The sequence below is a fragment of the Panthera onca genome, chromosome E2 (genome assembly GCF_046562875.1).
Source record: "Panthera onca isolate mPanOnc1 chromosome E2, mPanOnc1 haplotype 2, whole genome shotgun sequence".
Taxonomy (NCBI): domain Eukaryota; kingdom Metazoa; phylum Chordata; class Mammalia; order Carnivora; family Felidae; genus Panthera; species Panthera onca.
In genome coordinates, this window is record NC_138353.1 from 3,026,271 (window position 1) to 3,046,876 (window position 20,606).

Here is a 20,606-nt window from a genome sequence, read left to right on the forward strand (position 1 = left end):
GTTATCCTCACTTCAATGCGGGGCGGGGGGGGGGGGGGTGGTGAGAGGAGGGGGTGGCAAATAGAGGCCCTCTAAAGTCTCTTGGCCAGACACAGGACCAGGAAGTGATACACATCCTACAGCCAGGAAGTGATTCCTGTAACCCGGAAGTGATTTTCTGAGGGTGTCTCCAGCCCCAGAGTCTACCCGCCCCCATCCAAGCCCTATCTGGCAGGTCCCCACAGGCGTGGTCATGGCCCAGCGCATGGGAGCCAGAGGAGCCTCCCCGCCCATCCCTGGGGGAACCAGGGCTGACACCAGGTCACACAGTCCCATCTGTACCTAGAAAACAGATTCCGGGGGTGCCTGGGTGGCTCAGTCAGTTAAGCGCCTGACTGCGGGTTTCGGCTCAGGTCACGATCTCACGGTTTGGTGAGTTCCAGCCCCGCACCAGGCTCTGCGCTGGCAGTGTGGGGGGGGCCCCTGCTTGGGAATCTCTGTCTCCCTCTCTCTGCCCCTCCCCCACTTGCGCTGTCCCTGTCTCTCTCAAAATAAATAAATAAACTTAAAAAAATAAAAGTAAAAAGGAAAGAAAACGGATTCATCTGTTTTAAGTACAGAAATGTGGCCAGAGACAGATACACACTAACTGCCCTCCCCAGGAGTGGCCGCCACTTTCCGTGATGATCCCCAATGACCCATGTCCTTGTACACCAAGTGCCTTTTCTTCAGGTGGCCTGCGGACATGATGGATGGCACTCCTGCGATAGGTTATGTGATTTGGCAAAGGTGAAGGGATTTTGGCAAGTGCAATCAAGGCTCCCCATCAGCTGATGTCAATCAAAAGGAAATGTAATGATTAATCTTACGTGTCCACCAACTGAACCACAGGATGCCCAGGTATCTGGTGAAACACGATTTCCGGGCGTGTCTGCCAAGGTGTTTCCGGAAGAGATTAGCATTTGCATAAGTAGACTGAGTAAAGCCAACGGCCCTCCCCAGGGTGGGTGGGCATCACCCAATCCACGGGGGTCCTGACTAGAACAAAAGGGTGGAAGGTTGGATTCCCTCCCTCTCTACCTGACTGAGCCGGGAACGTGGATCTTTGCCGGCCCTCTGCGCTTCTGGTTCTCAGACCTTCAGACCCACGCTGGGATCCACACCATGGACTGTCTGGTTCTTAAGACTTGGAACCACACCACCGGCTTTCCTGGGCTCCAGCACACCGATGGCAGATCATGGGACTTCTCAGCCTCCATAATGGCACAAGCCAATACCTTATAGTAAATCTCTTTATATATAATATATATATAACATCTCTGTGTGTCTGTGACTGTATGTATAGATAGAATAGATACAGATAGCTGTAGATATAGATATAGATGATGTAGATACAGGTAGATATGGATCCTATTAGTTTTGCTTCCCCCAAGAACCCTAACACGGGAAGGTTGTTCCGGGTGGGCCTGATATAATCAGGCAAACTTTAAAACTGGGTCTAGAAGTCAGAGATGTGAAACATCAGTGATTTTCCTGCTGGCCTTGAAGCCATCCACCTCCACGAATTCTATAGGTGTGAGGAAATGAATACTTCCCTGTGAGCCTAGAAGAGGACCCGAAGCCCAGATGAGACTGCAGCCCCCGCCTACATCTTGATCGCAGCCTCGCGAGGCCCTGAGCAGAGGACCCAGTGAGCCGTGGTGCCTGGACTCCTGACCCATGCAAACTGGGAGAAAATTAGTATACGCTGTTCCATGCCATGGTATTTGCGGGGGTTTGTTACACAGCATAGATAACTAATACACTTCTGTGTTACTTTGCTAGGGCCACCCTAACAAAGTCCCACAGGCTGGGTGGCTTAAGCAACAGAAATTTGTTTTCTTACATTTCCAGAGACTAGAAGTCCAAGATCAAGGTGTGGGCAGGGTTGGTTTCTCCTGAGGCCTCTGTCCTTGGCTTGTAGACATCTGTCTTCTCCTCGTGTCTTCACATGGTCTACCTGTACCTGTCTGTATCCAAATCTCCTCTTCTTATAAGGACACCAGGCAAATTGGATTAGGCTCAGACATATGACTTCATTTTAACTTAATCACCTCTTTAAAGACCTTATCTCTGGGGCACCTGGGTGGCTCAGTTGGTTAAGTGTCCGACTTCAGCTCAGGTCATGATCTCGTAGTCTGTGAGTTTGAGCCCCGTGTCCGGCTCTGTGCTGACAGCTCGGAGACTGGAGCCTACTTCAGATTCTGTCTCCCTCTCTCCCTGCCCCTCCCCACCTCTCTCTCTCAAAAATAAACATTTTTAAAAAATAAAGACCTTATTTCTGAACACAGTCACATTTTGAGATATGGGGGTTAGGACTTCAACGGACGAATTTGGGGAGTCACAATTTAGCCCATAACATCCCTCTTCTCAGAAGAAAACATGGGAAATAAATATAATAGTGTTGGCCTCTCAGAGTTCTGGGTTGGAAACACCAGGAACCTGACACCTGTACATTTTCACAATAAATTTTAAGGGAACCAGAGTCCCTCTGGGACTAGGTGGAGAGGTGGGAGATGAGCACAATGGGGGCAAGGACAGACAAGTTTTGCCTGGGCTCCTGGCCTGGCCCTGACATCTCAGCTTCTCGATTCCCCCTCCCCATATTGGAGGGGGGTTTAGGAGTGGGGTCTCCACATTCTAGGGGTAAAGACAGCAAAGGAAGTTTTGGGCAGGGCCCTGAGGTCTCGACGCTACCCCTACATCGAACTCAGCATGGCCCTCGTCACTCTTACCTTCAAAACCCAACTCCTACTTGGCCTACAAAGCCCTTCAGGTCTGGCCCCTGTCCCCTTCTCTGACTTCACCTCCTCCTATCCTTCCCTCTCTCTCACCTCATTCAAGCTTGCTCCTGTCTCAGGGCCTTTGCATGCCCTGTGCCCTTTGCCTGGGAAGCTCCTGGCTGCCCCCTCTTCCGCTCAGGTTGCAGGACAATTGTCACCTTCTCAGAGAGGGCTTCTCCATCTGAAGCAGGACGCTCCCCCCATCCAGCATCCAACTTACTGTCCAGCACACCCTGAACCGGTCTTTTCTTGTTTGTCGGCATCTCACTCCCAGACTCCTCCAGGGACAGACTGTGCTAGTCTCGCTCACTGCTACATTCTCCGTCTACTGTAGGTGCTCAATAAATGTTTATGAAATAACCCGCCTCTAATTGCAAGGGCTGGGACGAGGGGAAGGGAGCCTGTGTATATACCTTGTAATAGCGGGAAGGGCGGGTCCTCAACAAACATCAGATGAAGCCAGTCCCCAGCTGTGGGTGACTCTTATCCACCACCAGAGAAGAGGAGGGGGGCCCAAGGGTGAGGGTGAGCCTGCTTCCGCACGGCCTCCCGGCCCTGCCTGGGATGTTGGCGCCCCCTGGTGGCGCGTCCCCAGGCCAGAGCCAGAACGGCCAGTGGCCCTACGTGTGTTCCGACCCTGCCCGTCGGTGGGACAGGGCTGGCTAGCAGATGTCGCCCTCGGCTCCTGGTGGCATGGGCGCAAGCCCGCTCCTGGAGGTGGGCTAGCAAAGGTCGGGCCCCCGCCACGCAGTGGCGGCCGTCCTTGAGCCTGAGCGCTGACCTCCAATTCTCCAGAGACCCGGGGGTCCACTCCCTTAACAGCCCCCTGCCAAGCGACCTTCTGCGTTCCCCGCGGGGCCTGAAAGTAACAGGACGGGAAAGCTTCCAGGCGATTCCACAACACCACATGCGCGTCCAGGCTGTGCGCACATAGGCAAACACACACACACGACTTGCCCAGGCCAAGACAGAGATTGAGGAGGGAGGCCAAGCGGCCGCCCGCTGCTGGCACAGCCTGCCTGCCTGGTGGTCCCCGTCGGAGCCCTGCGCTGACCTCCTGCTGCTGGCCCTGCAGCAGACAGACCTGCCGTGCAAACACACGGTGTCGGGCCCACATTGAGCCACCTCCGGGTCCGGGCTCTGCCACTTAACTCGCAGCGTGAGCTAGGAGAAGTCTTCGGCGCCTCTGGCAGCCGGAAAAGTCACGGGGTTGGGGGGGGGGGGGGCGGATGGATTCTCCCTCCGCCACCTCCAGATGGAACACCTTGATTTCAGCTCGTAAGAGCCGCCTCGGACTTCTGACCTCCAGAAGTGCAAGACAATCAGTGCACGTGGTTATGAGGCACTGGGTGTGCGTGAGTGTGTAGCCACAGGTGACCCGCACGCCCCCCAACGCGAACCTTCCGCGCGGCCCCCTCACAACAAGCGCCGCAGCACCTATCCCTACACCAGCCCAGACCAGGGTCCCCCCCCACTCCGGCCAGCGCCCTTCCGGAGACAAGAGGACCCCCTTCCCACCCCCACCCCCGCCCCCGCCGGAGCCAGCCTCTCCACCCAGTCATGCCCCAGTCTGTCCTCTGCCTCCCCGAATACCAAGGGCCCCCCAGTCCCTCAGTAAAATGCCTTAAGGGAAACCACACACCCATGTTTTGTCTTCCCCTCCCACGGCCACAGCCAGGCTGCGCCAAAAACAGTCCCTAGCGTCACCCACCTGAGCAACCAGCTGGGCCAGCACGTGTATCCTCCCCTCTCCCCTACTCACTAGCCGCTCTGGCGGAAAGTCAGGGTTTGGGGATCAACCCTCTTGCACAGAAGCCAGCCCTTCCGGCTGGCTGGAGGCCTTGGGCACAGGCAAGCCCTGCTCTCTGAGCCTCAGTTTCCCCAGGAGGTTGGGCCCGGGGCACAGAGAGGCAGGGAGGCCCAGGCAGGTGCGTCTGGAGGTAGGTGGGCAGAGTCGGTGTCCAAGCGTCGGGCTCCACAGCTGAAGGCTTCCGGCAGCCCTCCCGGAGGTCATCTCCCCCTCCCTCCCAGCCTGCACCCAAGCCTCCTGCCGCCCCCTCCCCTCCCCTCCCCTCCAATTAAAGGTCCTCAACGCTAATCGCTGCCGGTTGACTCAGCCCCTGGCCTCGCTTCCCTAACGAGGCCTTTGTCCCCTTAATTGGCTATCTCCAGGCGCCTTTCTCTGCCCCCCACCATGCTGCCCTGTCCCATATCCCAGGTCCAACTATGTGCTAATTGGGCCCCTGGGGGGCACACATAAAGCCCCCCCCCCTCACCTTCCTATATCAGCCTCCACCCACGGGCTCCTCAAAGCTCAGCATCCAGCCTCCAGGAGGTGGGGATGAGGCACCGGAGGGAGGGCCTGCCCTAATTCTCGGGGCCCTGTCTCCTCCAACCAGAGCGGTGGCCCCCCTCCAGAGTCGGCCTACCCTGCCCAGAGCCCTCTCTCCTCCTGTCTGCCTCCCCAGCCCCGAGCCCCCAGCCCCGGCTGCTCCTCTCTCCTCAGATGTGGAAGCAGCTTTCTGACCAGCAGCAATACCGTGGAGGGGCTATTCCAGATCACCCCAGCCATGCACCCCGGGGCCCCCACAGCCTCTGGTGGCTCTGAGCCCAGCCCTCGGGAGCTGTGTGCCTTCGTGAGTGGGGCAGCGGCCCACGTGCTACGCGCCCTACACCCTCGGAGGACCCGGCCCCCCAAAAGGAGGCCCAACCACAGGAGGTTTCTGCACAACCAGATCTGCAGGTGAGGAGGGGTGGAGGGTGGGAGATGGGCAGAGGGGGAGGGGTCGGGGTCAGACACCTCAGAGGCGGGGAGACCAGGCTCAGACAGAACAGAGAGAAGGGGACCCCAGGGCTGGACGCAATCAACACTCAGGATGCGTTTATTGAGCATAGACTGTGGGCCAGGCCCGAGATCCATTAGCGCAAGGAGGACAAAATTCCCTGCCTTCATAGAGCTTGTGTTCCAGCAGGAAGGTGGCCGGCAAGGGACAGCCACATAATGTCAGTGAGACAGTATGACGCTACATGGACCAACCTTGGAAAGCTGATCGATCCCGTGTGAAAGAAGCCAGACACAAAAGGCCACCTGTTGTATGATTCCATTTGTGTGAAATGTCTAGAACAGGCAGAGCCAGAAAGCGGGGTAGCGGGGCCAGAGGAGGCACCTCTGGAGGCAAGTGGGGGTGGTGCGTGATTGGCAGGGGGTTCATGGTTTCTTCCCGGGGCGACGAAAATTTCTGGAACTAATTAGAGGTGGTGGTTGCACACTGTGAATGTCCTAAATGCCACTGAACTGCACGTGTAAAGGGGTTCAGTTATGTGAATTTCACTTCAATTTTTTAAAATGATATGGCATGTTATAAGGTGATAAGTGCTATGGAGGGCATGCGGGGGTGGGGGAAGGACTGGGTAAGGTGTCAGGGAAGGCTCGGCTGAGAAGGTGCCAACAGAGCCAAGACCTGACTGAAGCCAGAGGATAAGACCTGTGGATGTCTGAGGGAAGAGCATTCCAGGCAAGGGGCAGCAAGTGCAAAGACCCTGAGGCAGGAACATCCCTGGAATGTTTGAGGACCAATGTGGCCAGAATAGGGTGAAAGGGGGACAAGGGGGAGGGAATTAGGTTCTAAAGAAACAGGAGCTCCCCATTTAGCACTTGACCATCCAACTTCTTGGCCTTTGCCCATCCTGTTCGCTTTGTGGGGCAATGTCCTTCGCCGTCTCTGGGAGTGTGGATGGGAACCTCAGCTCCTCAGTTGTCTGCTCAAGCCTGTCCCCGCTCTCACACCCCGCCCAGCCCCATCCCACCCTACCCTGTGCTCTCTCCTCACTCTGTGACAGTGACCATTTTTTGAGCACTTTCAGGTGTCAGGTACACCACACTGAGGCTTTGACATATAATATGTCACTTAATGCTCCCAAGAGACCTGCACAGTAGGTTGACTTTGTCCTCACATTGCAGACAAGGAGTCTCATCATGGTGATAGTGATGGTGGTGATAATAATGGTGATGATGGTGGTGATCAACACTCATATGTGCCGGGTGCTTGTTCTAAGTACTTTAGTGGTAACTGGTAATACTCACTCACAATGAATAGGAACTCATTAATCCCCCATAGTAACCCCAGGAAGTAGATGTTATTACAATCCCCATTTCTCAAAGAGGAAACTGAGGCACAGAGAGACGAAGTTACTCGTCCAAGGACCTGCTTTTCTGCAAGTAGGTTGTTCCTCCCAGCCAGCCCAGAATCTTGTCCCAGGAGGTCTTGGAACCAAATTTGAGCAAATAGGTGCCTCGTCCAGCCTAACTCCTGCCTCCACACTGCAAACCCCCTTCCACCAGAATGCCCAGCCCTGACCAGCCCAGAATGTTCACCACCACCACTCTACAAACCCATTATCGAAGAGGAAAACATGCATCTCCCCAAACACGGTCCAGCCCTTCGTCCCAGAGCGAGCCTTCTAACTCCTCCCCAGCCCCCCTTGTCAACCACTTCAAGGACCCCTCCCCATCTGCAGCCCCAACCTGGAGGCCTCCCTGCTCACTCCCAGTCTGGACCCCGTGCTAATGTCTGTCTCTCACCTCCCACGTCCCCCCTCTACCCTCCCCAGCTCAGCTTCCCCACTCCCCAGGGCCAGCTTCTCTCCTATAGCATCCCAGATATTCCCACCCCCACGCCTGGCCCTGCCACATACTCCCCAGAGACCCAGGCCACCCACGAGGCGGCACAGGCAGCTATGGAGTATATTCCCCTGAGCGCCCGGGCTCACCCTGAGAAAATCCAGGTCAGAGGCAAACTACCTTCAGCATCTTCCCACCCACGTCCTCCTCCTCCCCCCAGGTCCCCTCAGGCCCTGCCCCCTCAGGAGCCCCCCTCCCACCCTGGACATGGATTTTTGGCTTTTCGTTGTGAAGGATTTCCAGCCCACAGAAACGTCACGACAGTTGTCTGATGCAGCAGGCCAGCGGCATCTGGTCTGCATCTGGACCCCAGACCAGCAGCGTCAGCACCTCAGCATGGCGTGGCGATGTGCCAGAAACAAAGCTTCTTGGACGCCACCCCGGGGCCTGCAGAACCCAAAGTTCCGGGGCCCAAGGACCTGTGTTCCCATCAGCCCTCCGGGTGTTAGGCCGGGCACTCAAGTTTGAGAAATGCTGCCACTCACGCACCACTGTTACACTTCACTGCCGATGACATCTTAGCCTACTTCCTTCACCTATCGTCCTAAAAGAGCTGTAGTAAGTCACAGACGTCATGACTCTTCGGCCCTAAGTGTCATTTATACTTAAGTTTGTTCAAATCAGCTCCCCCTTCTGCCCCTCCCATTCTCTGTCATTTAACCTGACCTGCCCTCTCTGAACTTTTCCCAGGGGCACTCAGAGTAGAACTATCCTCCTTAGCTCCAGAGACAGTTCCAGAATGTCAGCTCTTACTAACTTATTTCTAAGCCTATTTTCTTGTGGTAAAATATACACGACGTGAAATTCACCATTTCGAATATTTTAAAGCGGACGCTTCGTGGGTGTTTCCTACGTTCGTAATGTTTGGCGACCGATTACCTCTGTCTGGTTCCAGAACATTTTCATCACCCCCAAAGGAGATCCCATACCCATTAGTAGTAGGCAGTCACTCTCCACCCCTCCTTCCCCAGAACCTGACAGACACCAATCTGCTTTCTGTCTCTGGGGATTTGCCTATTGTGGACATTTCATGTAAACAGAAACATACAACATCAGACTCATTTTTATTTTTTTTTAATTTTTTTTAACGTTTATTTTTGAGACAGAGAGAGACAGAGCATGAACAGGGGAGGGTCAGAGAGAGAGGGAGACACAGAATCCGAAGTTGGCTTCAGGCTCTGAGCCATCAGCACAGAGCCCGATGCAGGGCTCGAAGTCACGAGCTGTGAGATCGTGACCTGACCCGAAGTCGGCCGCTCAACCGACTGAGCCACCCAGCCGCCCCCATCAGACTCCTTTTTAAATAAAACCTTTGGGGGAGAGGGGGCTGGGTAGCTCAGTCAGTTCAGTGTCCACCTTCGGCTCAGGTCACGATCTCACGGTTCGTGAGTTGGAGCCCCGCGACGGACTCTGTGCTGACAACTCGGAGCCTGGAGCCTGCTTCGGATTCTGTGTCTCCTTCTCTCTCTGCCCCTCTCCACTTGTGCTCTCTCAAAAATAAACAAAACTTAAAAAAAAAAAGGAAAAAAAAAAACTACAAGAAATGCACACATTGTCAGCATAGAGCTTGATGAATGCTCCCAAAAGGAACCCACTCGTGTAAGCAACACTCAGATCCAGGAACAGGGCACTTCTGGCCCCCGGAGGCCCTCATCGTGTCTCCTTCCCAGAAGCTGCCATCGTGATTTCTCTGTCACTGGGTCACCCCATTTAAAAAAAAAATTAATGTTTAGCTTTGAGAGACAGAAATCGACCTGCCAGAACCGAGCACCACAGGCTGGGCGGCTGAAACAACAGAAATTTACTTTCTCACCCAATCCGAGACCAGGTGCTGGCAGGGTGAGGCCTCTCTCCTTGGTTTGTAGGTGGCCTGTGTCTCCACGTGGTCTTCCCTCCACGGGCCCTAATCTCTCGTTGGATGAGAGACCACCCTCAGGGGTCTCCAGATACAGTCACATTCTAAGGTACTGGGGGCTAAAACTTCAACATACGAACTTTAGGGGGACAATACTGAGCCCATCGCTGTCAGATCCATCCATATAGTTCTTGAGGGATAGGAATGCTGGGTGGGGGAGGCCAGTGCAGTGGCAGCTGTAGTCATCCAGGTGGGAAATGCTGGCGACTTGAACCAAGAATTGGTGGAGATGAGAGGTGGGCAGATTTAAGAGCTCTGCCGGAAGTAGAAGTCACAGGGCATCAGTGTTACAGGTGCACCCCTAGCCCACAGTGCGCCTTTGTGTGAAAAACATTTGTTAAAGCATCCTTTCCTTCTGATGTTTTTTTTACTTTTCTCCCCCTAAGTTTGTTTTTTTGAGAGAGAGAGAGCTAGCAGGGGGTGGGGGCGGGGGTGGGGGGTGGGGGCGGGCAGAGAGAGCGAATCCCAAGCAGGCTCTGAACTGTCAGTACAGAGCCAGAAGCGGGGCTCAAACTCACAAACCGTGAGACCAAGCGTCTGACCGGAGTCAGACGCTTAACCGACGAGCCACCCAGGCGCCCCCGTTTTTCACTTTTATATGTTGGAATGTGGCCATAATAAATGTAAATGACAAAAGACGTGCATTATAGCGGAACTGGACTTGCTGCCTTGTGCAGTACACAAACCCCACAGCCGTTCAGGGCTCCCCTATGAACGGGATTGGAAAAACTGAATTGTCAGACTCAAGAAAATGGACCCAGGGGCGGGGAGACTAGCACGGAGAAAAAAGATGGAGAGGAAAGGAAGAGGGAAACCACTCCCGGGAGGGCAAACAGGAGGCGAATGCTTGACGGCCACACAGCTCGTATGTCTGTCTCTCTGCAGGCAGTTTGCCAACATTGAGGCTGCCACCCAGCGCCTGGCCCTGTCTATCCTGTCTCAGAAGGCACCTCCCCAGAGACCGCCACCCCGAAGGCCACCCCCGCCGCCTCCGTCCCCCTTCCTGGGGGTGGCCTGTGCTGTGGCCCCCACTGAGGAGCCCTGCGCCAGCCCCGGCCCAAGTCTTGCCGCCCTGGACGCCTCCACCCTCGACCTCTTTGATGACATTGCACTCACCCCAGAGTGTCCCTCAGTGCCATCTGGTCTATCCCACTGTGCTTGGGGCCAGCCAGACCTGAGGCAGGCCTCACACTTCTATAACCACCTGCCCCCTACCCCGAATGCACTGGAGGAAGTGGACGGGCTCTGGGCTCCTGAGGGGGACTGGGTGGGCAGGTGGGAGGTGCCTTGTGCCTGTCACTCTCAGGGAACCCCTGAGGGCTGGGGGAGCTGCTCCCCATGATGCCCAACCCACCCACCCCCACCCCGGGACAAATCAGAGGTCCCCTTCATGATAGCTCAGCAAACACCCCCAGGAACTCCTTGTCCCATCCACTCCCCTCCTGGAAGCCCCTGGGAACATGAATCAAGCCCAGACCCCCACCTATGACCACGGCCTCACGGGGCTCCCCGGTGCATGTCCCCCACTTCTGCCTCTGCCAGAGGTGCCCCTCACACTCTCCCACACCCCCAACTTCTCTCTTCTTTTTCCCCAGCCCCATCTTCTCAGTGTCTGCCACTCCAGTTCCCTCTCACCTTGGCTCATCTCTGCCTAATGTCTGGTCTTGTCTCATTTATTCTCAAATATGTACTGAGCACCTACTATGTGTCAGGCCCCATCTAGGTGCTGAGGATTCGGCAGTGAATAAACTGTTAAATAAACATTTAAGGGGTTTGGGGGGCAGGGCACAGGTAGGGTTGATCGACAATAAATGAATATGCCGGTACCTTTTTAAAATGCAACATAGGGGCGCCTGGGTGGCTTGGTCGGTTAAGCGTCCGACTTCGGCTCAGGTCATGATCTCACGGTCTGTGAGTTCGAGCCCCGCGTCGGGCTCTCTGCTGACAGCTTAGAGCCTGGAGCCTGTTTCAGATTCTGTGTCTCCCTCTCTCTCTGACCCTCCCCTGTTCATGCTCTGTCTCTCTCTGTCTCAAAAATAAATAAACGTTAAAAAAAATTTAAAAAAAATGCAACATAAACTTCCAATTTCAGATTGGAATTAGTGCTGTGAAGAAAATAAAGCAGAGACCTGATGGAGTGGCTGTCTGACATCTGGTGCTCAGGGAAAGCCTTGAATGACAAGAAGGAGCTGGCTGAGAAAAGGTCTGGGGTTCTGGGCACAGGAGAAAGAATGTGCAAAGGCCCTGAGGTGGCTGAAGCAGAGTAAGCAGGGGGATCGTGGTAAGAGATGAGGTCACAGAGATCAAAAAGGCCGACATGAATTGGGACTAGTTTGGATTTCATTCCGAGCTTTTTTCTCAACCCCATTCCCAAGCACAGAGTCTAAATATTACAAACGTCACCCTGGGAGGCAGGTGCAGTACAGATGGGGAAACTGAGACTGAGCGGGGTTGCAAGGACTTAAGTTCCCTTTCTTGTAAAGTGCTTGGGTCTCTTGATAAGTTTCTGACTCTTGACTCAAAGGCCAGCGTTGGAACCCCAGGCCTGCTTCCGCCCTGGGCACACCCCTCACTCCCTCTTTCTGGGCCTCAGGGGTCTCCTCTAGACCACAGGAGGGCGACCCACCGCCCCAGCTGGAATTCGCTGTCTCTGCACCCAACGAGCCGCTCTGTCCCGGGCCCGCCATTCACGCCCTTCCCGGCTCCCCATTGGTCGGACGCCCTGCCTTTCCGCCCCCTCCCACCGGCGGACCAATCACGCTCTCAGGATGGCCATCTTGCCCGGCACCGCCCCTCCAAGGAGGGCTAAGCAGCTCCGCTTGTAGGTTGGCCGGACTCAGGGTCGGGGCAGAGTTTGGCGAGCGCCGATTGGGCGGCTCGGCCTGGGTGGGCGGGACGCGGACCGCGGAGGCGGGCCACGTGTCGGAACAGTGCAAAACGGTGACCCTGCCTTGGAAAGGGGCGTGAGGACCGGAGCGGCGTGAGTCCCGGCTCGGAGCGGTGAGTGTCCCCCAGGCCTCTCCAGCGGAGGGGCGGGCCAGGCTGGAAACCAGCGCCTTCCGGGTAAGGCCCCCCAGCGCCTCGGGGGCGCTGACCTTCCCGCTTTGCAAGTGGGGAAACTGAGGCTTTGCCAGGACGTCCGGGCCGAGGTGACACAGCCAGGGCGAGGACTCCTGCCGGCCCTACAGAATTGGCTGACCGGGGACTCGAACCTTCCACGGGTCGCGCCCGCCCTTTGTGCATCACTGGCCGAGTTTTGCATCGTCCCTATGGGGTGGGTTAGTTTGACCCCTATTTCTCCGATGAGGCAACTGAGGCTCAGACAGCGTGAAGTTTGCCCAGGGTCACACTCAGGGAATCCTGGCTGCAGGGCTGCACGCCCCACCCTCCCCCGCTACTGCCCCTCCTCCTCCGGCCTTTGACTCCCCCCACCTGGAGCTCAGATCTCTCTCTCCCTAACAGCATTTCTAAGTCAGTCTCCAGCCCAGACCTCTCCACCTTCACACACGCGCATACACACACACACACACACTCCCCACCCTCCACCCTCAGTATGTCATCTCCCCCAAACCACTTCCCCTTTCCAGGTCCCCAGTTAGTCCCTAGGACCTACCACCCATGGACCGGAAACCTGTAGATCTTCCTCCTTGCCCCTTCCCCCACAGCCAGTGGCACCTGCCCCCTGAATCTCTCTGTCCTGCCTCCTCCTCTCTCTTCTCTCTGCCTAAAGTGGAGCCCAGGCCTCACCTTTGTCCACCTAGACTCCAGCCCCGGTTTTCTCCTGGCCTCCACCCTTTTATCTGATACTTTGAAAACTTTTTATGGAAGTATACTGCATATCCAGGGGGGAAAAGCCATACATACAAATCACAAATACCTCAAATAACTTTTCACATAGCCAACGCTCTGGTGTAAACAACATCCAAATCCAGAAGTAGAACTCCCCACTGCATCCCAGAAGCCCCCCTGCCTTGTGCCCCTTTCTTTACTGCTGCCCAGTGATAACCATTATAACTTTACTAACACAGATTGGTTTTGCTGGGTTCTCAGCTTATCTAAGTATTTTATCGTATATATTACGGACCAGACAACCTATCACACACTGTCCACACTTCAAAAGGAACAGTACTCAGTGAAAATAAGATTTCCTTCATACCCTGTCCCTCAGTGACCCATCCCCCCCACCTGAAGCACCTCCACGTGTACCCACCAGAGACAGCAAATATAGGAGCAGAAAACTCACGTTTTCTCTTCTTTGGGGAGACGAAGAGGGAAGCATTGCTGTGTATACTGTTCCGCTTCTTTTCACTGTTAACATCTCTTGTTACTCAAAGAGCTTCCTTGTAATTTTCCCTGGCTACAAAGAATTCCATAGTACAGCTATACCATAACTTACATAACCAGAACCCTAACCATAGACGTTTACATGTATTTCCATTCCTTTGCTCAGCGGAAAAGTCCCATAATGAATAACCAAAAAGTCTGGTAGGGAATAACCTTGTGTCATTTCACGTGTATGTCTGCAGGGTAAATACTTAGCACGTTTTCTGGGTCACAGGGTTCATGTAACTAGAATTTTGAGAAACCTTGGCCACATGTGTTTCCCTGGGGGTTCTTGCAAAACACACTCCTACCAGCCTGAAAGGGAGATCTCTGTGGCTTCAGACACCCTGTCCTACCTAGGCTTTCAGCCATGATAGCCCTGATCTGACCCTGTCCCTCCTGTCTCCTGAAAAGTTAGAAGGGAAGTGAGGAGAGCAGCCCGGGTGGAGGGAACCACATAGGGGAAGGACTTGGCTGGGATGGTTCCAGGCGCCTTGCCTGAGCAGGTTACATTTTAGTCCTGAAGACCTGAGAGCAGCCCTGGAAGGTGGGGGCTAAGACAGGGGAGTAACAGAGTCAACCTTGGGTTTTCAGAAAGATTGTTTTCTCTCTCTCCCTCCACTTCCTCGGGGGAGACTTTTGCAGACTCTGCCAAGATAGATCAGGTTCCCTCGAAATCCCAGCACTGATCGCAGTCGTAATTAATGTGATTAATTCATTCAGCGTGGTTTTGTTTTTGCGGGAGTTTCCATTCCTTTTTTTTTTCTTTTTAGACAAAATTCACATAGCATAAAATTCTTCCTTGTAACCACCCATGAGTTTTTACACTGTTTCTGCACTATGTTGCCCATAGAAAACATTTTCTACAGTAGATGTGTTCATTTGAAAGAATCGTCATAAACAGCCTGTGCGCCCACCAGCCAGCCTCCAGACTTCCCCTGTATTAACCATTTCACCTTCCCCTGGGTCTGCAGGGTCTCCCATGTCCCACATAAGTTAACGAGTAAATGAGTGAACACGCAGAGGGCGTGAGATGTGCAGACATAAGCGGGGCCAGAACCCCCAGTTGAGCAGCAACTTGAGGACCCTGGGACTCAAGCCTCCTGGGCACATGGGCTGGGACATGCCAAGACTCTCAGAGGCGGGGCCCAGATGCTGGAGAGGGAGCCGCTCTGACTGGGGGGGGGGGGGGGCTTGCTGTCCTCTAGTCCTGCGGGACCGGGGGCAAGTCGTGGACCCCTCGGGTCTCAGTGGCCTCCCCTGTAACAGGGCTGCTGGGCAGGTGATTCTAACAGCCCCGCCCCCCCCCCTTTTTTCATTGTGCTAAAGTACAAGTCATGAAATTGACCATTTCGACCATTTTTAAGTGTACCATTAAGTGGCAGTTAACAAATATTCGTGACGTTACAGAACCGTGGCCACCACCTAGTTTGAGAATGTGCTCATCAGCCCAGCAGCAACACCGCACACAGGAGGCAGTCAGCCCTCATTGTCCCCTCCCCAGCCCCCCACCAGTCTGCTCCCTGTCTCTGGATTGGATCCCTGTGGACGTTTCATGCGAATGGGCTCCCACAACGTGTGGCCTCTGGTGACTGGCCTCGCTCGTGGGCGCGGCGATCTTGGGGTTCACCTGTGATGTAGCATGTGGCAGTGTCTCATTCTTTCTGCGGATGAATAACAGTCGCCTGTGCAGGTGCACCGGCCTTTCCTTCTACGACCTTCAGGGATGTGCAGCCTGCATGTTGCATGAGGGTAAACTGAGTTTCAGAGGCTGCGTAGGGGGAGTCAGACTTGAAGAGCCTCACTCAGGACACTGCCACTGCACCTGGGCTCTGGTTTTCATCAGGAATCACACCCGCGCCCTGTTACCTGCTGTGAGCCCTCCGGCCTTCACCTCCCTCCTCTGTTCCCCACCCCCACCCCGAAGGGCAGGGTGAGGATCACAGTTGGAGTGTTCCTTGTGGAGGGCAGAGGGTGACCTTGATGTTGCCGTGTATCCCGGAAGGAAAAGGCTTTCCCAGGGACCTTGGGAGAGTGAGGTTGGGAGCACCAGGTGGTCAAGGTCAGAGAAGGCTTCCCAGGGAAAGTGACCTCCCAGCCGAGTAGGACATATTAAGAAACAAATGGATTCTGGGCCCAGGGATCTGCGGACACGCTGCACATGGGAAGGGGGAGGTTTCCAAAGGACTGTGTGGGACCCTCACGGGTCTGAGTGCACAGACCCTGGGCAGGGAGTCAAAGCCCCTGCCCTGACTGGCCCCTCCCTCTCGCTCCTCTGCCCACCCCCAGGACATGGCAGCTGTGAGGCCCAACCTGGGCCGAGTCCTCCCTGGGTCTTCTATCCTCTTCCTGTGTGACATGCAGGAGAAGTTCCGCCATGTCGCCTACTTCCCCCAGATAGTCTCTGTGGCCGCCCGCATGCTCAAGGTACAGCCCCCTCCTCCCTCAGACCGAGGAGTCCTGTCCCCAGCCCCTCCTCCCTCAGACCGAGGAGTCCTGTCCCCAGCCCCTCCTCCCTCAGACCGAGGAGTCCTGGCCCCCAGCCCCTATTCCCTCAGACCCAGGAATCAGGCCCCCAGCCCCTATTCCCTCAGACCCAGGATTCCAGACCCCCAGCCCCTCCTCCCTCAGACCCAAAAGTCCAGACCCCCGGCCCCCTCCTCTCTCAGACCCAGGAGTCCTGGCCCCCAGCCCCTATTCCCTCAGACCCAGGAATCAGGCCCCCAGCCCCTATTCCCTCAGACCCAGGATTCCAGACCCCCAGCCCCTCCTCCCTCAGACCCAAAAGTCCAGACCCCCGGCCCCCTCCTCTCTCAGACCCAGGAGTCCTGGCCCCCAGCCCCTATTCCCTCAGACCCAGGAATCCAGACCCCCAGCCCCTCCTCCCTCAGACCCAGGAGTCTAGGCCCCCAGCCCTTCATCCCTCAGACCCAGGAGTCCAGACCCCCGGCCCCTCCTCCCTCAGACCCAGAAATCCAGACCCCCGGCCCCTCCTCCCTCAGACCCAGGACTCCAGACCCCCAGCCCCTCCTCCCTCAGACCCACCCAGCTCCTCTTCCCTCAGACACAGGAGTCCAGACCCCCAGCCCCTCCTCCCTCAGACCCAGGAGTCCAACCCCCAGGCCCCTCCTCCCTCAGACCCAGGAGTCCTGACCCCCAGCCCCTCCTCCCTCAGACCCACCCAGCTCCTCTTCCCTCAGACCCAGGAGTCCAGACCCCCAGCCCCTCCTCCCTCAGACCCAGAAGTCCAGACCCCAGCCCCCTCTTCCCTCAGACCCTGAAGTCCTGGCCCCCAGTCCTTCCTCCCTCAGACCCAGGAGTCCTGGCCCCCAGTCCTTCCTCCCTCAGACCCAGGAGTCCTGGCCCCCAGTCCTTCCTCCCTCAGACCCAGGAGTCCTGGCCCCCAGTCCTTCCTCCCTCAGACCCAGGAGTCCCGGCCCCCAGTCCTTCCTCCCTCAGACCCTGGAGTCCTGGCCCCCAGCCCCTCCTCCTTCAGACCCAGAAGTCCAGACCCCAGCCCCCTCCTCCCTCAGACCCTGAAGTCCTGGCCCCCAGTCCTTCCTCCCTCAGACCCAGGAGTCCCGGCCCCCAGTCCTTCCTCCCTCAGACCCTGGAGTCCTGGCCCCCAGCCCCTCCTCCTTCAGACCCAGAAGTCCAGACCCCAGCCCCCTCCTCCCTCAGACCCTGAAGTCCTGGCCCCCAGTCCTTCCTCCCTCAGACCCAGGAGTCCTGGCCCCCAGTCCTTCCTCCCTCAGACCCAGGAGTCCTGGCCCCCAGTCCTTCCTCCCTCAGACCCAGGAGTCCCGGCCCCCAGTCCTTCCTCCCTCAGACCCTGGAGTCCTGGCCCCCAGCCCCTCCTCCTTCAGACCCAGAAGTCCAGACCCCAGCCCCCTCCTCCCTCAGACCCTGAAGTCCTGGCCCCCAGTCCTTCCTCCCTCAGACCCAGGAGTCCTGGCCCCCAGCCCCCTCCTCCCTCAGACCCTGAAGTCCAGACCCCAGCCCCCTCCTCCCTCAGACCCTGAAGTCCTGGCCCCCAGCCCCTCCTCCCTCAGACCCAGGAGCCCAGGCCCCCAGCCCCCTCCTCCCTCAGACCCAGGAGTCCTGCCCCCACAGGCCCCTCCCTCAGGCTCAGGCCTTTGTTTCACCTCCCTAGCGCAGGTGGCCAGGCTGCTGGGGGTACCCGCTGTGCTGACAGAGCAGTACCCAGAAGGCCTGGGTCCCACGGTGCCCGAGCTGGGGGCTGAAGGCCTGCGGCCACTGGCCAAAACTTGCTTCAGCATGGTGCCTGCGGTGCAACAGGAGCTAGACACGCGGCCCCAGCTGCGCTCCGTGCTCCTCTGTGGCATTGAGACCCAGGCCTGCATCTTGGTGAGACCCCCAGCTCACCCCTGGGTACCTCCATCCTCAAAAGGATACCCTTCCCTGACCCCGAATCCTCTGTCCTCCTGGCAGGACCCCCTTCCTGACCTGGGACCTCTCTGCCTCATGGTCCCGTGGGGCCCTAGGACCCTGCTGTAACATGGGGGCCCCCTGCCCTCATCTGAGGCTCCCTCATCCCCGTCCCCCTCCCCGGGCCCCTGCTCTTGTCTGGGGTTGAGGTTGCCCTTGACATGTCTCGCCCCCAGAACACGACCTTGGACCTCCTGGACCGGGGGCTGCAGGTTCACGTGGTGGTGGATGCCTGCTCCTCCCGCAGGTGAGGGGGTCCTGCTGAGGGGTGGGTGCACGTGGGCGCAGGTGGGGTGTCTAGGAGGAGTGGGATCCCTGCCAACCTTGCCGGGCATCTGGGCGTGCGGGCCAAGGCACCAACGACCTCCGTCTCCCGCGCAGCCAGGTGGACAGGCTGGTGGCACTGGCCCGGATGCGGCAGAGCGGCGCCTTCCTCTCCACCAGTGAGGGGCTCATTCTGCAGCTTGTGGGTGACGCCGCCCACCCCCAGTTTAAGGAGGTACTGGCCCCGCACCCTCCACCCCACCCTCCCTGGTCTCCCTTCTCAGCGCCCGCCACGTGGTGGTTGACAGCCTACATCTGGGAGCACAGCAGGCTGCTGCCTCCTGGCGGCCGAGTTCTAAGTCCCGTCAACACCGTGAAGGGCAAGGGAAGCTGTCGGTGGCCATGAGGGCGGGGGAGAGAGCGAGAACGCAGGGGAGGGGCTGGGAGTGTTGGGGTGCAGAGGAGGGGTTGTGCGGGTGGTGTGGGAGGCCTCCTGGTGAAAGGTGGGGTTTAGAGTGAAGTGAGGGTGGGAGGCAGACAGGAACAAACAGTCCGCCAGAAGCCCTGCGTGGGAGCCCCTGACCCCCACCTCCGTCCCCTCCTCCCGTCTCTGGCCCTCAGTTGCGTCCCCCGCAGCCACCACCACCAGGTGGCCTTGCTAGTGCCCGGGTCTGACTAGGTAGCCCCAGCTGAGTCACACTGCTGGCCCTTAGGATGAAGGGACATGCCCCAGCCCTCTGAGGTCCGCCCTTGTGCCTCCTCTTAGGCCAGCTCTGTTGAGTTATTTGTTAAGCACCTACTATGGGCCAGCCAATGGGGCAGGTCCTGGAGCAGCAGCCAAAGCCAGGGTGTATTTGGTTCCACGTTGTGGTCAGGCGCTGGAAGGGAGTGTTCAGAGTGTGTGAGAGAGAAGGTGGGGCTCGCAGCAGGGATGGCCCTTAAGCGGAGGCCTGCAGTGGGAGGGGCAGCGGCCGTCAAGAAAGTGTTCCTGGCCAAAGGAGCAGCTGAGGCAAAGGGCTGCAGGTGGACTGGAACTCGCCCTATTCAAAGAACCAGAGTGGGCCATGCCGAGTGCCCGGTGAGCGTGACAGGGGAGGAGGCAGAGAGGAGCCAGATCTGTGTCTTCCCGGAGTGGAGGGGTTTGCACAAGGGAGCTGGCCAGAGTCAGATGTGCAGGTTGGCCCCGGGGGGCCCATGGATGTGGGCGGGAGACCAGAGTGGAGGCAGTGGGGATGCAGATTGTGCTTATATTTCTGGAGGCAAGCAGGGTGGGGCTTGCTGATGGGTGCCATGTGGGGCTTTGGGAGAAGGCAGCCCCAGAGAGGCGGGTTGAGCATCTATGCTCCTGTGGTCTACTGGTTGGGGGAACACTAGTGTGTAAGAGGCACTTGGATCAGAGTGTGGAGTTGAGGCGCAAGGCGTGGGCCGGACTTGGGAGCTGAGGGATGGGAGAGGTGAGACAGGAGCACGGTATAGACCAGAAGCTCCAGGACAGAGCCTGCTGGCAGCAAGCCAGACAAGTGGACCAAGATGGCAGGTGATCATAACCCAGGCGGCTCTGGTGGAAGGGAGGCCCGAGGAAAAGTTTTGAGAAGAGGGAGTGGTTGGTTTGGCCTGTCGCTGCCAAGAGGGCAAGGCGGATGAAAATGAAGAAGTGCCCTTCCAGATTGTCACAGACATGGGGACTCTTGACTCCCTGAACCCTCCTCTTCCCCCTACAGATCCAGAAGATCATCAAGGAGCCCGCGCCAGACAGCGGGCTGCTGGGCCTCTTCCAAGGCCAGAACCCCCTCTTCCGCTGAACTCCTCACCGCGAAGACCACCCTCCTGTCATCCGGACCTCGGTGGAATCACTTTGCCCCCATCCTTGGAATCCCAACAGTGGTGCAGTCCACCGGGAGTGCCACCCCCTCGGGAGGGGAGGTGGAGAGCTACCTTGCCATTGGGCCAGAGCTCCCGGAAATGCAAATGAGACTCGTGGAAGCTGGGCGGCAGTTGGCTGAGCAGAGCTGGGGGCGGGGCTCGGCCCCGGGCCACTTCAAGAGGCGGGAAGGGGAGGGGGAGGGAGTGTCACAGGCTGTGGGACCCGGACTTGCCGAATAAACATTGATGTGGCTGTGGGCCGAACCATTCTTGGATTTGGGGGGTATCCCGGGGGCGAGTGGGGGCTGCG

General features: G+C 57.3%; 2 protein-coding genes across 3 annotated transcripts; both read left to right on the forward strand.

The window, feature by feature from the left end:
* The first annotated feature begins 5,371 nt into the window (after positions 1 to 5,371).
* Positions 5,372 to 10,739, forward strand: CE2H19orf85 (chromosome E2 C19orf85 homolog). Its single transcript, XM_078439378.2, has 2 exons — positions 5,372 to 5,544; positions 10,283 to 10,739. The coding sequence occupies exons 1-2, from the start codon at positions 5,372 to 5,374 to the stop codon at positions 10,737 to 10,739; spliced, it is 630 nt and encodes a 209-aa protein (XP_078295504.1).
* A 1,525-nt stretch (positions 10,740 to 12,264) lies between these two features.
* On the forward strand, positions 12,265 to 20,560 carry ISOC2 (isochorismatase domain containing 2). 2 transcript variants are annotated; one of them, XM_078439265.1, is made up of 6 exons: positions 12,265 to 12,397; positions 16,010 to 16,147; positions 17,879 to 18,088; positions 18,346 to 18,416; positions 18,551 to 18,668; positions 20,155 to 20,560. In XM_078439265.1, the coding sequence occupies exons 2-6, from the start codon at positions 16,013 to 16,015 to the stop codon at positions 20,233 to 20,235; spliced, it is 615 nt and encodes a 204-aa protein (XP_078295391.1). In that variant the 5' UTR covers positions 12,265 to 12,397; positions 16,010 to 16,012; the 3' UTR covers positions 20,236 to 20,560. The 2 variants fall into 2 exon arrangements, with proteins under 2 accessions (XP_078295391.1, XP_078295392.1); XM_078439266.2 differs by having other exon boundaries at positions 12,300 to 12,460.
* Positions 20,561 to 20,606: the final 46 nt, after the last annotated feature.